Source organism: Herpailurus yagouaroundi, unplaced genomic scaffold (assembly GCF_014898765.1).
Source record: "Herpailurus yagouaroundi ecotype Mexico unplaced genomic scaffold, PumYag 139, whole genome shotgun sequence".
In the NCBI taxonomy this organism is placed as follows: domain Eukaryota; kingdom Metazoa; phylum Chordata; class Mammalia; order Carnivora; family Felidae; genus Herpailurus; species Herpailurus yagouaroundi.
The window spans coordinates 52,630,544-52,650,502 of NW_024412394.1; the positions used below are offsets into that span (position 1 = coordinate 52,630,544).

The 19,959-nt window shown below is 34.2% G+C and overlaps 1 protein-coding gene across 6 annotated transcripts in view; it reads right to left on the reverse strand.

Moving 5' to 3' along the window:
• Nucleotides 1–19,959, reverse strand: part of EPHA7 (EPH receptor A7) — a 171,420-nt gene that overhangs the window by 107,554 nt on the left and 43,907 nt on the right. For all 6 annotated transcript variants that reach the window (XM_040474186.1, XM_040474185.1, XM_040474184.1 and 3 more), the window contains exons 4-5: nucleotides 3,374–3,529; nucleotides 1,962–2,297 (exon numbers count right to left, since the gene is read on the reverse strand). In XM_040474186.1, the coding sequence (XP_040330120.1) occupies nucleotides 1,962–2,297; nucleotides 3,374–3,529 (492 nt within the window). The remainder of the gene's footprint in view (nucleotides 1–1,961; nucleotides 2,298–3,373; nucleotides 3,530–19,959) is intronic.

Consider the following 19,959-nt stretch of genomic DNA (forward strand, 5'->3'; position numbering starts at 1 on the left):
AAAGCCATTTTACCTAACAACTGTGAGATATTTGATTCAAGAATTTATGGGAAAATCTATGACCGATTTAGCCCATGCAGTATTAACCTGAAAAATTAAACAGTAGGTATTTAAAGAGCAAAAATACAGACCCCAAAAGCAGACTATTTGGCGAACTCTATTTGTGGGATAAGCTCGACAACTTTGGGTAATATTCAAAAATAAATAAAAATGTCCCTTCTATACTTGATATCAGCAGGAATAAAAGAACTATTCTAGTTCAGCAGGCCTAAGCGTTGCTCTTAGTGGTTCCAAAGATAGCTCTAGTGTCACAATCATGAACCTAAAATATTTCAAACCCACTCACTGTAAAGCTATGATGACAAATTTCAATATAAAGCAACACAAGCAAAAATATCTGACAAAAGGATTTTGAAAGAATAGCAAATAGGGGCGCCTGGGTGGCGCAGTCGGTTAAGCGTCCGACTTCAGCCAGGTCACGATCTCGCGGTCCGTGAGTTCGAGCCCCGCGTCGGGCTCTGGGCTGATGGCTCAGAGCCTGGAGCCTGTTTCCGATTCTGTGTCTCCCTCTCTCTCTGCCCCTCCCCCGTTCATGCTCTGTCTCTCTCTCTGTCCCAAAAATTAAAAAAAAAAAAAAAAGAATAGCAAATAGAGTCAGGGTAAATAAAAATGAATCAAACAAAATCAGTTAAATTAGTTATTTCTTTTGTCTAGTTTTTGGAAATTTCAAATTTTCTAGGTCGTTTTTCCTCCAGATTGCTGCTTTTATACAGGAGATCAGATTTGCAATAGCCTTTTAAATAAACATCAAAATGAAACTTTTAGAATAAGAACTCATTAATCTGTTCAAAATGGTAAGCATAAAACCAGATGCCTAGTTTTCATTCTGCAGATATAATTTAAATAGGTAACATTTTGTTAAAATTGGCATAGAAGTGAAGAATAGATTAATCTATGTCCAGGAATTTGGGATAATACTGGTTTTGACAGCCAGCCAAAGATCAGAAAGACTACGTTATAAGCTTATTATGATGCTCTCACAACTCAGTACTCCAGTACAGGTCCCATTTTATTAATAACAATGACATAGTACTTGGCTACATCTACCACACAGGATCTTCTTTCACCAGCAAGAATTTTTAAAAGGTTGAGAAAGCCCTCAATTTCTGAAACTTCTTTCAGTAATAAGATTTTCCTGAAGGTTTAGAAAGTCTCCAATTTCTGAAACTACCTCTTCAACTTATATTTTCCAAAACATACCACAACAAAGCATGACTGAGTAGGGCACCTCAAATGCCATGAAGAAAAGTGAAAATTGCTCCTAGGCTAAGCTACAAGTTCACGGTCTTCATGGTCATTACTTCCTAATTCACTTCTTTTGAAATTCTCACGAGATCTCCCAAGTACTTGCTTTAATATGACAAATGGTAATATGATCACAAACCTACTGATGAACTTAAAATTCCCTCATGCCCATTTTAACACAGACTTGCCATATATGACAAATGTCACATCGTATGTGGTAAAACACTGGCTAACACTTTGTGAGACAGTGCACTCCACTCTTTCATCACCCTGATTATCATGCAGACTTTGATCATGCGCATATGCCACACAAAAGAGTACAACTGCAAGAAGTAGCCACCATCTCATTTTGTCCAATGTTTTCACTCTCTTCTAGATCTTTCAGTGGAGCTTCTTGTCTTAGAACAGTCTTAACTGGTTGACAATTTATCCCTTTTTAGTTCTCCTGCCAGAATCTCTGGAGGAGATGCTAATGAGTCTAGCAATGGTTAATAGTCAACAGGAGGAATAACAAAGAAAAGTTAGAGGTGTGAATCATCAACGAGCTGGAATAATCTAGTTCTGTGTAGCCAAGTTAACTAAATATTCACGCGAGAGAGATACCTCCTTTATGTAGTCGAATTATTCACTCAGTGAAGACAAACAGAAAAACATACCTGCTTGACCAGTGGTGATACTGACAGCCGCAAAGAGCCTCTGGGATCTGCTTAAGTCAGAAACTCCATTTACAGCTTCAACTTCAAAAGTATAATTAGCGTGGGCTAGCAGGTCCATGACAGTGACATAGTTATCCTCTAATCCGGTCTGCTGGGGCATGTAGCCAATGTTACTCCCACAGGGAACGCACTCGCCCTGCTCCCAACTGCACCGCTTACACAATACTCTGTAGGTCACATCATTTCTTCCCCCATTGTCGGCTGGAGGACTCCATTCCAAACTTACTGTGGTTTGGTTGATGTTGAAAATGAGGTTCTGTGGTGCAGATGGAGGCCCTTTGGAAACCAAAAATAAACAAACAAATAAACAAAAAAAGAAAAAAAACAACCCCAAAAAAACAAAAAATGAAGGAAAGGATCTGTGTGGGCCACTAAGCTAGTGGCTCAATTACCATACAGAAAACTAGTTGAAATGCTTTCTTTTACATAAACATTTCATTACCTTTCCTAAAGAAGCTGTATAAAAGCCTCCTTGAATTCACTTGGCAAGAGGCTCTATTTATTTTCCATTTAATATGTCAAAATGAAAACAGGATAACAACTGTCTTTGTGCTTTTGCCACAGTCTTTAGCTATTTTTCTTCTAAGCAATTACAAAGAACAGTTAATGCACCTAAAAAAAACAGTTGTGCAGTTGTTTAAAAATAGTTTTCCTTTTAACCATATAACAGAGAATACATCTATTCATTCCTAATGTGCTCAAGAATGATTTACAGTAAGTCTGGGATTGGCTTTGGATTTGGGTCTCTCGAACATTCATTAATTGAAGCACCAAGATGTGAGATTTGCTCTATTTAGTGATGGAATTTGAAGTCAGAAACCATTACTTTTTAATCACATTTCATAACCACGTAAGACTCAAATAACTTTTGCATTTTATTTATGATTTTTATTAGATACATGAGAAAAATATTCTTAAAATGCATCTTATCAGTTCATGAAAAATTGGGGCGTCTGGGTGGCTCCGATGGTTGAGCGTCCAAATTCCGCTCAGGTCGTGATCTCACGGCATATGAGCCCGAGCCCCGTGTCGGGCTCTGTGCCGACAGTTCAGAGCCTGGAGCCTGCTTCGGATGCTGTGTCTCCCTCCCCCTCTGCCCCATTCACATTCACACTCTGTCTCTCTCTTTCTCTCTGTCTCTGTCTCTCTCTTTTTCAAAAATAAATAAACAGTAAAATTTAAAAAAAAAAAAGAAAGAAAAATGGCCTTATCAGTTCATGAAAAAAAATTCAATATTTAATAACAATTAAGAATTCATTCACAAATCCAAAGCCCATCTCAATGATGTCACAATAGTACAACCAGTGTAAGGAATCTGAAAGTCCTTTCCTACGTTACAATTCTGAACTTACTTGTGCAGGCCACATATGGTGGATCAGATGGAGCCCTGTAATACCCATCCTCACATTCACATCTGGAGGAGCCTTCTTTATCGGAAAAACTGTGAGTGGGACAGCGAGAGCACTGGAGATCTTGAGAGGAAGATTTGTAGAACCCACGGCCACAGGCTGGGGATGCAAAAGAAAGTGAAAATAGAAACGTGAGAGCAGATAGATTTTTTTTTAATTTTAGTAATAGCAAAGAACAAAATATGAAATTTAATTTGTGAAAAACAAGCTCTTTATGATAAAATAAAGTGTATTCAGTGTAAATCAATTTGTAGAATGTAGATGTAGAATACTACATTTTAAAGTAAAACAATAAAAGCCAAATAATACAGTAAACTTGCGCCAATAGGTGGCATTGGTCTGAAACCTAGAGCCCAAAACTGAACAAAAGCATAATTTAATATGACAAAATCTTAGGATATTTAATTCAGGGTAACTTCACTTACAACATAATTAACTTACTTGTTGAAACATACGAAAATACTTCAAAGCTATGTTTTCTTAATATGAAATAGCTGTAAATTAACTTTTTATGTGTTAATTTGGTTGATACTGAAAAATACTAAAATAATTTTAATCACCTGATGAGGAAGAATAATGATATAAAAAATTTCATCTGAAAATGAAAGAAATGTATTCCCTCAAGTTTTCAGAAAACTTCAAGATACAATTTCAACCAATTTAAGTTATAAGGCAGGGTACCTTGCACTAAGTGAACTTTCTTGTTACTAAAAATAACAAAAGCCTATAAATAGGAGAAACCTATTCCACCACAAATAAGGAGAAAGCCTTCAACTGTAAACAGATGATGACTGTTTATCCTCTCCTGAGAGAAGTTAATAATACCGTCACACTAACACATCAACTGCTCTCAGCAATGAATAGACAAGTACAAAGAAGGTCCCTAGCACCTCTCAGTAAAGTTGCTCTTACTCACTTACACCCTATTTGCTATTAAGTCAGGAAACCTTGAACTGTTTTCTATCACTGACTATTTTATGTATTTGTCTTTAAAATTTAGCAAATTAAATTTACATTATTTCAAATTTTTTTATTAATTAATGGCATGATACATTGACTATATTAAGTAAGTTCAATTTACCCTTCATATTTATCAAATGAATATATGTTTAAGTTTTAGTGACCTTCAAATTGAATAAAAATTAATCATATCTATAAAGAAAGATTAGTGAATATTTAACATAAATTCAAGTATAGCTTTTAACTTATTATATTCACATTTATTTAATGTCCTCAACTTGAGTATCCCTCAGGAACATAATCTACATTTTCACTCTTAGGTAAGTTAAACAATCCTATCTTATCAAGATGGTATACTGAGTCATTCTCTATTTTTGCTCACACGCTCAATACTTAATGCATAATTCTGAAACAGTGGAGAGCTCAAAATCATCTTTTGAGCTTCAAGAAAATAAGGCTATATTACACAAGCAAGATAGGTATTCCAGATAACTTAGAAACTTAATTTAAATACGTGTTATATTGCAATCGATAAGTGATAGATGTATACACAGAACTACAAGCATCTCCTTACAAATAGATGATGCACTACTGCCCTCAGAAGCCAATCTGCTTTCGGTTGGCTTCCTTAATTCATACAAAAGGAAAGCATTCACAAACATCTTAGGCAAAGACACTTCTTCACATGTTCTCAGTAGGAATTATACAAGTCTAAGGCACAGAGAGAGCAATGAGATTGACTATAAAACAATACAACTAAAATATAACACCTTGAAATGTTTCTGAAAACATGATCCTGCCACATAAAAAATGGTGAACTGGTAGGATGAAGGATTTGGCCTGCGTTTCTCAAGATAGAAATTCCTCTCTTTAAGTATTCACCCTATCTTGCTTTATGTTCCATCTATAATTCAGTGATCACATATGACATCCATAAAATAGAGAAGACAATGCTTTACTTACAACCTGCAGCTTGATAACATCAAGGTCCAGAGAATTAAAAACAGAAAAAGAAGGAGAAAGAAGAGGTATGTGCTGACAGTCTTTAAGGACATGTGTGTATTAGTTATTACAAGGAGGAGAGGTTAGGGAACCCGGAGATGGATAACACAATGGCAACATAATTTACCATCCATTAGGAAAGGCTTCCAGAATTAGAAGGCAGCACACTGCCTGGTGGAATCCAGGAGAATCCTCATGCTCCCATTGCAAATAAAAGCTTGTAATAAAGGCTTATTCCTATTTTTCTTACGAATAAGGAGGGACATTTCTTGCTCAACTCGCATAGTTTCTAGAATATATATGGTACCTAATGTAGAGAAATGCAAAACCCTTATCACTCAACTTTCAAATTACATTAAATTCTGTTACCACTGTAACAGATGGGAAAGCAGATTTGAAGCAAAAGTAACCTGAGTTCTTCAAATAATTCTGTTTGTCTAGGTTAAAACTGGATTTAGAACACAGGACTACTGATACTCAACCATATGCTATTCCACCAGCCTTGACTGCTCAATGAGCCAAAGTCTGGCACTCATTCAATGGGTCCCCAGGACTAATTTTAGGGTTGCTAAAGCAACCCTAAAAATTAATTTTCTCTGGGTCCCTGTTGTCTTTTGAGATATCTTTTCACTAATTTAAAGCTATTATTTTAATTCAGAAAACTATGAAATAATAGCCTAGCACACCTTCCAGAAGAGATACTAAATAGGTATTCTCAATTTCACTGTGAATTTTGGCACCAAAGATGCCAGCAAAATTGAGGAGTACATGTATGGCTATCATTAAATAGATAATGATAGAGGCAATGCCGGAAAAATGTGGTCATCAAAGTCTTAACATTTTTTCTTTGAAGTAATATTCTGTTTCAGTTCAGTTAATATTGAAAATAATAAGTGGTAACAAGACAGTTTTCACTTAATCTCTAGGAAGACTATTAATTTAGAGTTATTAAAAATAAGTACAAAATCTTTGGAGCTATGGTGTTAAGAGTAAAGCCAAGAACATGCAGAGACATAAGCTGTATCTCTCAGGATAATAGTGAGCAACTGGGTGGTAAAAAGTTTGGGTAGGAAGTAGCAGATGCTCGTAAAATTAAAAATTTAGATGAGATATCTATAAGAAATAACCTGAGTAAAATACTCAGGGAAAGAAACTGGGCGAAGTAGCATATCTGAGAGCCACATAAGATCTACATGAGCTCTCCAATTGCCCCCCAAAAGGCTATCTGGAAACAAGGCCATTTCTCCCCTACAGGAATGCAACTGGTTTTCTAAAAGGTACCAGTAAGAAAGTTTTTAGAGGTAAATGCCTTCTGAAACCTCAAAGATAAATTCCCTTTATACGTAACTGTAAAGTATCTAGGAATAACTTTCTAGGAATCGTGCAAACGCAGCTTTAAAACTTTTCTTTCTTTGCTTTAGTTCTCAATTTGCTCAATAGTATTTGAACTGAAAGCAAACTTTAATTAATATAGTATGTGTAGGGTGCCTGGGTGGCTCAGGTGGTTAAGTGTCTGACTTCGGCTCAGGTCATGATCTCAAAGTTCACGAGTTTGAGCCCCGTGTCGGGCTCTGTGCTGACGGCTCAGAGTCTGGAGCCTGCTTCGGATTCTGTGTTTCCCTCTCTCTCTGCCCCTCACCCCTTCACGCTCTCTCTCTCCCTCTCTCTCAAAATTAACATTAAAAATATTTTTAAAAAAATATAGTACATGCACTATGGTAAAGTTAGTTACAAAAAGAAACATACAATTTTAATTTCCTACCTTTTGATGTTTTTGTTTTTTTAATTGAACATTATTTGAAGGTAATATTCACTATATTGATGAAGACTGGGAATATGTACAAAATTTGTTTTCAATATTTAATTAATTTTGTAAAAATAATCTATCCTGTTATTTTAGTAATAGTTTATTTTTTCAGTGTTATCACAAAGGCCTGGGATTGATTCTTTTGACTGTTTTATCAAGTCCTTTGGGGCCCTAATGAATAAAATAACATAAGTTCATTATCCTAGCGCCAAGAACCATAATCTTGTCAGATTTCATACACCAAGCAAGTTTTCACTTAGTCCGTTCTTCAATGAAAAACCGTCAAAGAAAAACAGAATCTAGGAAGCACGTGAAACTTCTGTTTCCCAGGCAGTAACAATATACTATAATGCATCCACTAAACCATGATACAATATAGTATATTACAAGATCTGTTATAATATCTACTGTGATGAAATAAACAAAATTTATTATGTTTAACTTCAACTATCTTTAAATAAGAATAGTGTCCCTATGAAACTAAAGTGGCTTAAATAATATTTGAGATTTTAATTCTTTTAAAAAAGAACAAAAAAGGCAATAGGGTTTCCTATTTATAAATGACTTACTTAAAAGTACTAATACTGCAACAAATCCTGAACACGAAGATATTTAAATATATGAGAATGGATACTAAAGCCTTGTATTCTGATTTCCAAGTTAAACTCTAACAATCAGATTCCATAGTTGTCTTCAATGGATGTCGACAGGGTGCCGGGACTTTGAATATCTATTCGTGTGATGCAGTTTATGGAACAATCAGGGTACTGGTATAACAAATCCGTGTTCTCAGTGAACAATCTTAATTTTTTTTTCATATTTATTTATTTATTTATTTGAGAGACATAGCAAGACAGACAGTGAGTGGGGGAGGGGCGGGGGGGTGGCAGACACAGAATCTGAAGCAGGCTCCAAGCTCCAAGCTGTCAGCACAGAGCCCAACACGGGGCTCTAAATCATGGACCATGAGATCATGACCTGAGCCAAAGTCAGACGCTTAACCGACTGAGCCACCCAGGTGTCCCAACAGTAAACAATCTTAAACGTCATCCTAAAAGCCACAGACAAATTTCTGTGTAGCCTGAAAAATTAGTTGAAATGGAATATCTCTTCCTTCTGAATGAGGATGCAGATACTCAGACTTGCTCTGGTTCTTTAGGTTTATGACCTATAAGGGTAAGCTTGGGGGATATCCTATCTGACTATATTTCGATTGACCCTTTCCCACAAACTGGTTATCCCAGAAAACCCACATACTTCTAGAGTTCTTCTACAGATGGGAAAGATTTCCTGGTCCTTCATGGACTCATTTTTTGGAAATCTTAAGCTCCACTTTTAATATCAGACACACTTGACATGACCCTGGACCTTAAAGCACTGATAATTTATATCTTAGCTGTCCACTATGACTGCACATTAGGGACACTTTGAAAAAACACTAATGACTTGACCTTATCAAAATCACTGAATCATCATTACGGTCTGGACATTTCTATATTCTAAAGGTTTTCCAGTTGTTTAGAACCATCATCCTGCAGGTTCTGGGTCTTGTCTCAGACTATCAAAGTTTCTAAAGAATGCATCACAAGATATATCCACCATAAAATCAATGAAGGGGGTAAAATGAGATATTATTAAGAAATCTAATAAATTAGAAATTTAAGAAAACTTTTAGTTTTCTTAAAACTAATGAAATGAAAAATGGAAATGAAAGATTAGTTCTTAAAACTAATGAAAATGAAAAAATGAAAATTCACTAATAAGCTAATCAAAAATAGGCAGAGAATCTGAACAGATATTTCTATATGGAGGACACGCAAACGGCCAATGAACACATATAAAAATGATCAACACCGTTAGCCATCAGAGAAGTGCACACCAAAACCACAATGAGATACTACTTATCCCCAGTAGGATAGGTATAAGAAAAAAAGACAGATAAAACAAGTGTTGGTAAGAATATGGTGAAATTAGAAGTCTCATGCCTTGTTGTGTTAGGAATGTAAAATGGTGTAGCCACTTTGAAAAAAAAGACTAGCAATTTCTCAAAAAGTTAAACATAGTTACCAGATTACCTCATAACACCTCACAACTCCACTCCTAGGTGTATACCCGAGAGAAATAAAAATGAATATTGATACAAAACTTGCACATAAATGTTCACAACTAAATTATTTATAATAGCCATAAAGGTAGACACAACCCAAATGTCCATCAACTAGCAAACAAATAAACACAAAGGAATATTATTCAGCAATCAAATATGGATGAACTCTGAAAATATCAGGCTATATGAAAAGATCCAGTCACAAAAATATATTTCCATTATGCAAAATGTCCAGAATACTCACACCATTAGACACAAAAATAAATTACTGGTTGCTAAGGGCTGGAGCAGGGAGAAGAAATGGTAAGTGACTATTATTGGGTGCAGGGTTTCTTTTTGGGGTGATTAAACTGTTCTAAATTTGATTTATAGTGATGGTTGTTGTACAACTCGTATGACTATACTGAAAAACCATTGAATTGTTCACTTTAATGGGTGAATTGTATGGTATGTGAATTATATTTCAGTAAAGCTGGTATATATAATGAAACCCATTAATAATACAACTTCAAATTGAACATAGAAGTAAGCAAATATTAAGAAAAATGTCAAATTAAGCTTTCAATAATATATTAGTTTGCCTTTCTAATACATATACTCTATATTCATCTATTGTTATAAAGCTGTATTTAGGTATAAAAATTAGCTATGAATTATTTAAAGAATTGGAAATTTTTAAATCTATGATCTAGATTATAACCTATCATCAATATATTCCTTTTACCCATTTGTTAATTTTAGAGTTTCATAAATAATAATTTATCTTTAATCTCAGGAGTAGCAATTTTATCTGAATAATTTTATAACAAAAGAAATAGATTCTTATCAAAACCAGCTTATAGTCAGGGGAGGTTTTTAATGATACAAAGTTAGTTTTGGGTGAATACCTGAATAGACCTTAAACATTATTTTATTTTACCCATATCTCTTTGCCAAACAAGAAAGGCCCAGTCCCCTCCTTCTCCTACCATAAGCTAACTGAATACAGCTAGATTCAGCTTCCTCAGGTCTTACTCTGTTTCCAGACCTGTGATTTTAAGCACAATTGAACTTTTTTCTGAAGGAATTATGTGTATGTGTCTGTGTGTAAAATATGAGGTTTTGCAGATGTTTCCGGCCACAGTTATGCAGCTGCAAAGAGTTTATTAATTATGAACTATAAGTGGATTGTTCTGTAATTGAAACTTTCTGGGCTTTAATATTATTGTAGAATCTACATAAATACATAGTTAGGGATCCTAATGAATGTTATTTTATTTATTGCAGATGGACATTTTGCTTAATTCAGAGCCTAATTCAGAGCAAAGCCAGTCCGTTTCCATAGGAGCTCTCAAATATTTGTGTCATATTAATGTCTATGCTCTACAATGCAAAGGGGAAAGCACAGCTTGTAGAAATAGTACTCCCACTGCTCAAAGTGCTGACCTCATCTGGGGTGGACAGATCCAGAATCTGTTTTTTAATCCTATTGACAGTGCCTCAGTGGGAATAATTACAAAAGTCCACCTGAACGCCAGACCTCCTGTCACTGATATGCTATGATTTTTCACATTGAGAATGAACAGCGGGCAGAGAGGATAAAAACAACATGATGTAACGAGGATCTTATAGTTTGTGAGGCACCATACACATCACCCTAGAACTAACTTGTAAGAGTTTAGAAAAGAAATGGTGCAGAATATAAAGCATGTGATAACAGGTATCACGTGCTGAAAATATTTGGGGATTTTTAAAAAGAAAAAAGAAAAATTAATTTCAGGGCATTATAAGTATATATATTATTTAGTTTTGTTATTTAATTGAGTACTTAATGTTTACTAATACCATATAGTGGAAAACAAACATGTAAAATGAGAACCTTTTTAAAGTTTTATTTTAAAACTTTTTAAAAGACTGTAAAAGAAAACAAAGCATTATATAAACACAGTTTTTTTGTCCTTTATTAAATTATAGGTTTGGAATATGCCAGGAATTTTTCTGGGGTCTGGCATTAAGGTACTCTTCATTTTACCAAAATATCACTGTAATTCTGATGTCATTACCAAAATGGTAAAAAAAAAAAAAAAGAGGAAAAATGTCAAGTTAGAACATTCATATCTTTTTTGTCTTCTTATTCTACTTTATAAAAATTAGGCTAAGCTAAAGAAGTAATGTGATATGGCAAACAAGAACTGGATTTTAACTAAAAAAATCTGTTCAAATCTACTCCATGATTTACTGGCATGTAATTTGGACAAAGCCACTTCACATTCCTGGGCTTCAATGTCTTTGTTTTCCTTGTTATCAATTATTAAGTGCTATAGACATATGCATGTTTGTGTGTGTGTGTGTGTGTGCGTGCGTGTGTATATTTCCATTTACAAAAACTTGTCTTAACAATAATACAGTAATCAGTTAATCATTTCTCTGTTAAACTCCCATACAATTGTTTTCATCGAAATGCTACCTTTAAAAAAATGTGTATGTCAACCACCATCACCATACCTCCAAAACCCCACATACAAACTCACACCCACTTAGTCTGTCAGTGGTGCCTCAGCGAGAGTGTGAAAGACCAGCTCTAAAGGACTGTCCTGCCTCTGCACGCCATCCTTGATAGGCAGTGGCGGGCACAGTGTCAGCGATGCATCTGCCTAACAGTTCACCTCTAGCTCTCACTGTGCCATTGTTGTCAAACCCTATCTGTGTTGCCAGAGACGGGCACATTCATTTTGGTTCATGCAGATAAGAATCCGGCAGTGGAATTTTTAAATTAGGTAAATAACTTAAACATCAACTATCATAAAAGAAAGGATGAAAAATGAAATCAGACCCTTCTGGATCTCACTCAAGATTGTCCTCATAGGTCCATTCTGAGGGATCAACCTACAGATAAAAAAACTGAATTACTTATGCAATTCAGTATGTTCCAGTATGTTACCTATGTTCTAGCAATAACCCCACGGGAAAAGCACTAACACAGAATAATTTTAACCCTAATACAAGCCTATAGCAAAATGATATAATTATTGGGTTCCCATGGTCTAAAAACACTTCTGCTAGGGGAAGCTAGCTAACCAAACTCAAACATTACTTACCTGTAGTGACTTTAAAAAGTGCCTTGCTTATGATACAGTATTATTTTATTTTACTAATAGATCTCCTTGAGGGCATTGTCATTATCAACAAGAGGCTGTAATGGGGAGAGCTCTTTTTTTTTTTAATTTTTTTTTTCAACGTTTATTTATTTATTTTTGGGACAGAGAGAGACAGAGCATGAACGGGGGAGGGGCAGAGAGAGAGGGAGACACAGAATCGGAAACAGGCTCCAGGCTCTGAGCCATCAGCCCAGAGCCCGACGCGGGGCTCGAACTCACGGACCGCGAGATCGTGACCTGGCTGAAGTCGGACGCTTAACCGACTGCGCCACCCAGGCGCCCCTGGGGAGAGCTCTTAAATAGCGATTGGTGTTAGAAAGATTTCAGGCAGGGACACACTTTACCATAGCATCTAGGCCACTGTCAAGTTCTCTTTTTCTTCTATTTTTTTAATTTCAAGTTTTTATTTAAATTCTTGTATGTCAAGTCTATTTTTTAATATTTCTCTTATATTTATTATAATACCATAGGTTTTATAATTTCAATGTTATTATTCATTCTCATTATACTAAACCATTCCTCATAGTTTTGAAAACATACCAAGAAAACTTAGACAATGTAGGTTTTACATACAAAAAAAGTAAAATATATGAATGATGGTTCCTCTTTTGAACGACCAAAACTCTAGCTTTAACAATCATTTTTAAGACAACACTTCTTAAAAGACGAAATTCATGTTCCGAATGACATTGTTAATTTCACCACAGAAAGTCTCACTTCAACAAGCCTGTAAAAGCAATACAACTTGGCCTTTATATAAATGACGACACTGGCTTCCCCTCTAGCGTGTACTAACTGTGTAACCTTTGCAAATCTGCTTAAGTTCTCTGAGCCCAGTTTGTCCATATCTAAAACAGCGAGGCCTAATAATAAGACTGTATCATCAGACTATTGTGAATTAAAGTGTATAATTCCTGTGAAAAGTCTAGCACAGTGCCTGGCGGAGAATAAGCACTCAATAAATAACTATATGATTATTTCACGATGTCAGTTTCCATGCTGAGTTTTTATTTCACTCTAGTTTCTACCTCTAATAAACAATGAGCCACTTCTGCATTATCAGATGTGTAAACAAACAAGAAAAACAAATTAATTATTAGGCAAATACAGTCAAATTACTCATTCTTTCCCCGACTACATAATTATTGTTTGTCTACTCTTTGCATTATGCTAGGCAATGGACCAAAGTTCTGTCCACTAAAAAAACAAATATGATGATCTCTAAATACATATTACTTTTGTCCTGGTATCAAATGGTGTGAATAATCAGTTGCTTATGTGCTTAAGCCAATTAAAATTCTGATATTTCATAATAAAGTGTTCTATAAGCTATAAATATTGTGCCTTAATCTGTATCTTTTACAATGTGCTTAATTATCTCCTATTTCAGTGGTGAATACAGACTCTAAAGTCACCTTTCCTGCCAGAGCTGTAGCACTTCATCAACGTGAAGAGAGAAAACTACTCAGCGCAGGTAGACATGCAGGAAATGTGGGTAGAGACTTATTATTGACCAATTATATTTAAACTGGAGAGTTATTTGTGGCAGTTATTGGTTTGTCTTTCAGCGATGCTAATAGTGTGGATCTGGCAACATCAAAATGGTTCATAAAATCAGGTTACTTCAAGTTCAAAAAACTTTAGTGGGGCAAGAAATATGTATATCAATACACATATTTGAAATGTAATCATATTTAATAAAGTGAACATTTTTAGCACAATTCAAAGAATTACAATTAAACTATTTTATGAGTGATTCATCAATATTTGTTTTTTCTCCTACAAAACACTTAAATCTACCTATCTGTAGAAAAAGTTTGCGAGATCCATAACCATAATGAAAAGAAATAATTCCATATTAATTTCTTAAAGCAAAGGGCAGTCCTTCCATTTCAAGCAGTCTGAAGTGTGGGCTTTTCACCATGTTTTCAGCAAAACTTTCAAAAATGATTAAAACACAATCATCAGTTAAAACAATCTTTCTAGCTATTTTGTGAAGACTACTTTTTTCCTTATTTAGTCAGTTATAAAATGTGGATCAATACTAAGTCTTGTGAAGCAAATAACCCTAGAGCAGTTTAAGGCAGTTTGAACATGTGGGAAGATAAATAATCATTTCTGTTATGTCAGTGGAAAATTTTTTGAAGATCATAAAGAAATCAGTTTGCCCTGAAGCATGACATTTTAAAAAGATGCATCAGGACAATGAGGATATTCACTCAATCCTTAATTCTTAGAAATAAAAGAAAGTAACAGGCAGAATAAATCCTCGCAGCAAATGATATTGTTGAGCTCATTCTTTTTTTCAAAAAAGGGAGCTCACCACACACACACACACACACACACACACACACACACACACACATTTATACACACATATACACATACGTGTATATATAGTGGTAAGACAAACTGAATTTCTAGAAATTAAACAGTAAGATTTTGTAACTGCATCCCCATACTTTCTACTCCTTAAAAATAGAAAACAAGTTAATTTTTAATTTTTATCTCCACACCAAGTAAATAATCCAACAGAACTCTATCAGTATCCTATCCACTTTGCATTCACAGCATTTTGCAGAAATATACTGTAGGTACTACTAGAATATTGTTTAATATTTTTTTAATAAAAACTGTTTTTAAAAAGGGTAGCTATGTTCGATATTTAAAAAAAAAAAATCTAGTTTAGCTCCTGCTTTTAAGGAATAACTAATTCATCCTTCATGAATCAGTTAAAAATTTCCCTTCTCCTAAAGCTACTGAAGACAATCCAAACTGATCTGTATGACATACCACAATTATAGCATTAACACTGTTGTAATTATTTCCCCAGGTGTGTCTCTTCTAGCTCACTGTGAGACCCTCAAGGGCAGAAATTATGTATCTGTAAATTCCAGAGCCTAGCACAATGCCTAGCATATAGCAGGAAGTTAACCCGCATTTACTGAATGCATTTCTTGAATTCATCCTGCAATATTAAGCACCAGGCAGTAACTATCCCACTTACCAAAGACTAATTCACCAACACAACTAAGTAAACTTTTTATTGTAATCAGATCAATGGGAAGAGTATAGCATATACCTAAGTAGAATGCAGTAGAGTCCTGACTATATCCGTTAAGGAAAGACACTTCATGGGCTCTCACTCTTAAGGAGTTCCCTTTATGCTGTCCAGGGAGAAAACTGCATAGCCATGTTTAGATTAGTGCTTTAGATAATTTGCAACACAATTCTATGAGCATCTTTAACACAGTAATATGAATAAGTATATGAATGAGATGTGAAATATTTTATAACCATATAATTAGAGCATTTTTCTTTGAACAAGGGAAAGAAAAGTTCCAAGAGAGGGAAACTACCAGTTGTGAATTATAAATCATAATAAAGCTGTCAGTGTAGGGCTCTTTTCTAAGACAAAAAGATAAAGAGTGATAGTCCCTCATTCTTAAAACAGACCATTCTTCTTTAAATATATGAGTTATCCAAACTCAAAAAACAAGAATATTCTAGTTGTAGATAATCCAGAATTGCCATATTCTAGAAAGTACACATATACTTTCATTTCTGTTAGTAATTTGGAACTAGACAGGCCACTATTAAAATAAATTCTTGTAATTAACATTTCTATTGGAAAACACAGAAATATCACTGATGCCTTACATTATGAAAAATGATTTCAATTTATTTCTTACTGGCTCTCTTTTAAATTTTAAAAACAATTATTGTAAACAAAAAAAGTAATTTAAATACAATGGGCCATTACATCTTTTCTCTTATTATAAGGATAAACACATATATATCCACACACCCTTCTGTACCTTTGTGTTTTGCATTCAATTTCATATGTCTCTAAAATAAATTAATTCATTTTGCATATGGCCTATGCAGGGGCATGACAAAACCAAGGGTTACAGCCTATTTAAATGTACATGTAATATTTTACTTTTTTCAAGTTAAAACTGAAACCTTAAGACAGGAAAACTGGATAAGAACATAAAGTACTTTATCATAAAGAATTAGCTCAGAAAAAGTAATGTAAGTACTACAAAGTATATTTAAATCTGAAATAAATGAAAACTGTACAAGTGAAATACTGTTTTCTTATGGTAAAGGATAATAATGTAAATGTGTACATTTCCAAATGAAAAATGTGTTGAAATTTCTTACAAAGAAAAGGCTAAACTAGAATATAATGATCCATTCTATTTCTACACTAATGGTGCCATACAGTACGGTATTATGTACAGAAAGCTGATAGGGAATTAAATATTCCTAGTTAATTAGAATCAAGTCGTCTCAAAGCCTACATAAAGGTTTGGAAATTTTAATTTATACTAACCAGAACACAGATAATAAAGAAGGAAAAAAGCAGTTCAAAGATTGCACCCAAAACTAATGGTAAAGAACATACAGAAGAAAAGCAGAGGACAGATTGTGAAGACATATTGTCACAGATGGAAACCAGGTGGAATGGGTCAGACAATACTTTTAGAGTAATTATTTTCAACATTTAAGTTGAATTACTTTTTTGTAAGTGTTCAACAAAAGACAGATAAGAATATTAGCTGTCTATATGCCTAAATAAACATAATGTCTAAAAGCCAAGGTGTGTTCAATCAAGGAATAATCAAGCATTGTATAAGAATTTGTGTAACACCTTTGTGACTGGATATATACCAATGAAAAACTGAGGCATCTGCATCTGATGCTTGAAATTTTTCAAATGCTTTTATTTTATTTCATCATAATGAAACAGTAAACTGTACCTAAGGCATGACAAGACCAATGGTGAACCTTGCCAAATGTCAACAATGATAACAGGAAAGAGTCCCAACCTTGCAAGAATATGACTTTTGCCATTCCTTTCCATCTGCCATTTTTCAGTAACATTATTTTGTAGTTTAAATCAGCAGTCCTTGGGGTGCCTGGGTGGCTCAGTTGGTTAAGCATATGACTTGGGCTCAGGTCATGATCTCTCAGTTCATGAGTTCAGGCCCCAGAGTGGGCCCTGTGCTGACAGCTTGGAACAGCTCGGAGCCTGCAGCCTGCTTCGAATTCTGTCCTCACTCTCTCTCTGTCCCTCCCCTGCTCACACTCTTGTCTCTCAAAAATAAACATTTAAAAAATTAAAAATAAATACATAAATAAATAAATAATCAGTAAAGGCTAAAAGGTGAATCTTTGCAAGCTACAGATGTTAAAAGAGTATGACTAGTCAGTGTCAGTAAAGATTTTGCAGTTCTTAGATTTTCCCAAAATGAAATCCTTCTTTTATCATACAAATAGACAAACGTTGAATGCTATAAAATATTTTGCAAAATTAGAATTTGGAGGAAACCATCTTTTATCAAGATAAGGTGCACTGCTCTTTACCTGTTATCCTCTTTATAACTTTGCTTTATTATATTTTCCATCTATGTTGCATCGCCAAATGGTATGCAGTTTGTCCAAACCTTTAAATAGTTAATTTTCTGCTCATGAAATGTTTGAATACCTCATTGCAAAGTGCAATGTGTGTAGCTCTAACAACCTAAGTGCCATTTAATATGGTTAGTTAAACATTCTACTTTTCACATGGAAAATATGATAGTTGAGTAGGTTTATATATTGTTATTGCCTTAATGTCTATTTCACAAATTCATTAATTTTTTATTAAATTAATTCTTCTATTACTCTTTCAAAAAGGTTACATTGCAAGGGAATAGAGAATTCTCAAACTACTCTCTGCCAAGTTTTTATATACAGACTTATGATTTAGAGTGTATATTTCTTAAAAGAATTGTCACAATGGCTAAGAGTTTATATATTTTTCTATTCAAATATTTGTGATACATAATAATACAATAAAGATATCTCTGTATTTTGACCTAATCAAAGCTTACAATAATTTATATTTGGAATGGACCAATAGATACCACATTTTCTCTGCAGTTTATATTACATTAAATTTTATCAACATACCCTAAAATTCTACTTTGTTGTTTTAACATCAAAGTCAAAAATAAAATTAACAGAAAACTATACGAGCAAAAATTCTCATCTTTTCTTAAAATCCAGATATACCATATAACTAGTTATTAAAGAATTTGGTCAATTGAGGGGCACCTGGGTAGCTCAGTCAGTTAAGCATCTGACTTCGGCTCAGGTAATGATCTCATGGTTCATAAGTTCAAGCCCAGCATCAGGCTCTATGCTGACAACTCAGAACCTGGAGCCTGTTTCCAATTCTGTGTCTCCCTCTCCCTCTGCCTCTCCACCTCCACTCTCAAAAACAAATAAACATTAAAAAAAGAATTTGGTCAAGTGAAAAACAGATTTGTATCAAGTATAAAGCATAAGCCCTGACTTTTTAGAAATAGAGAATGCTATAGTTAAATTTTTTCAACCAATACTTTGTGCAGGAAACCCAGAAAAGTACTTTAGAATCATATTTCCTTTGTTCACTATGATTTCTGGAAATACTATGGAACAGTTTTTCAATCTTGCTGTCAGTATATATTCTTGATTCTCTGGAATTTGATACATCACTGACTTGCCAGCTGCTTACCACATAGGATTATCAACAGTGTTATGCAGATAATTTAATTAGTGAGTTTGAGGATAGTATCAAAATTAGAGGTATTTTTCACATTCAGGATTCATCAACATCTCCACAGTTATATCTCTAGAATGGCAAAGGTTTATGCTATATTTGTTACTCTACATTTCCTTGAATGCAATTCCTTCTGAATAATCACGAGCATAACATGAGCATGCCATTTACTAATGGATAAATATATTGCATGCTTTCTTGAAAAACAAAAAAAAATGTACTCCAAATCCCATTTTACATATTTGATTAACATATGAAAGAATAAATCCTTTCATATTACACCTCAGTGTTTCATAAATATTCCTATTATTAACTTTCAGAGAGAAACGGCATAACAATAGATAAAGATTTTATCAAATGTCTGAAGAAACAATAAGTAGGTAGTAGAATATTGACTTTCCAACCAACAGAAAGCACTAAAATGACATAGAGTCTCACAAAAGGTATATAACCAGAGCATTTTCTTTTTTTTTTAGAGTCAGGTTCGAATTTAGAGCTATTTATATCAAGAAGTTAACTATGTGGCACTAAACTTTTGGAAGAAGATTCATTACAAATGCATTTGCTACAATTCTAAATCGCATCTCCTTGTAAAGCCATATCTGACCTCTGGTTTAAGCAACTGAGTCCCTCCTCTCTCTTCCCGTTCCTAAAATTAATCACTTTAGCTCAGATTTACATTTCTATCTCCAGCTATCTATCACCTATCTATCATCTATCTATCTATCTATCTATCTATCTATCTATCTATCTATCTTACATCTCATGCAGGGTCATTAAACTCTCACTACAGTCTTGCAAGACAGTTCTCATATTCCTCCAATTAAATGTAAAGATGTTAGTCATATTTCCTTTATATTTCACAAGAGTTTGGTCCTTTGAAGTCTTCATTCTATTGTTAATGCCTCACTAATCAAGTCTTTA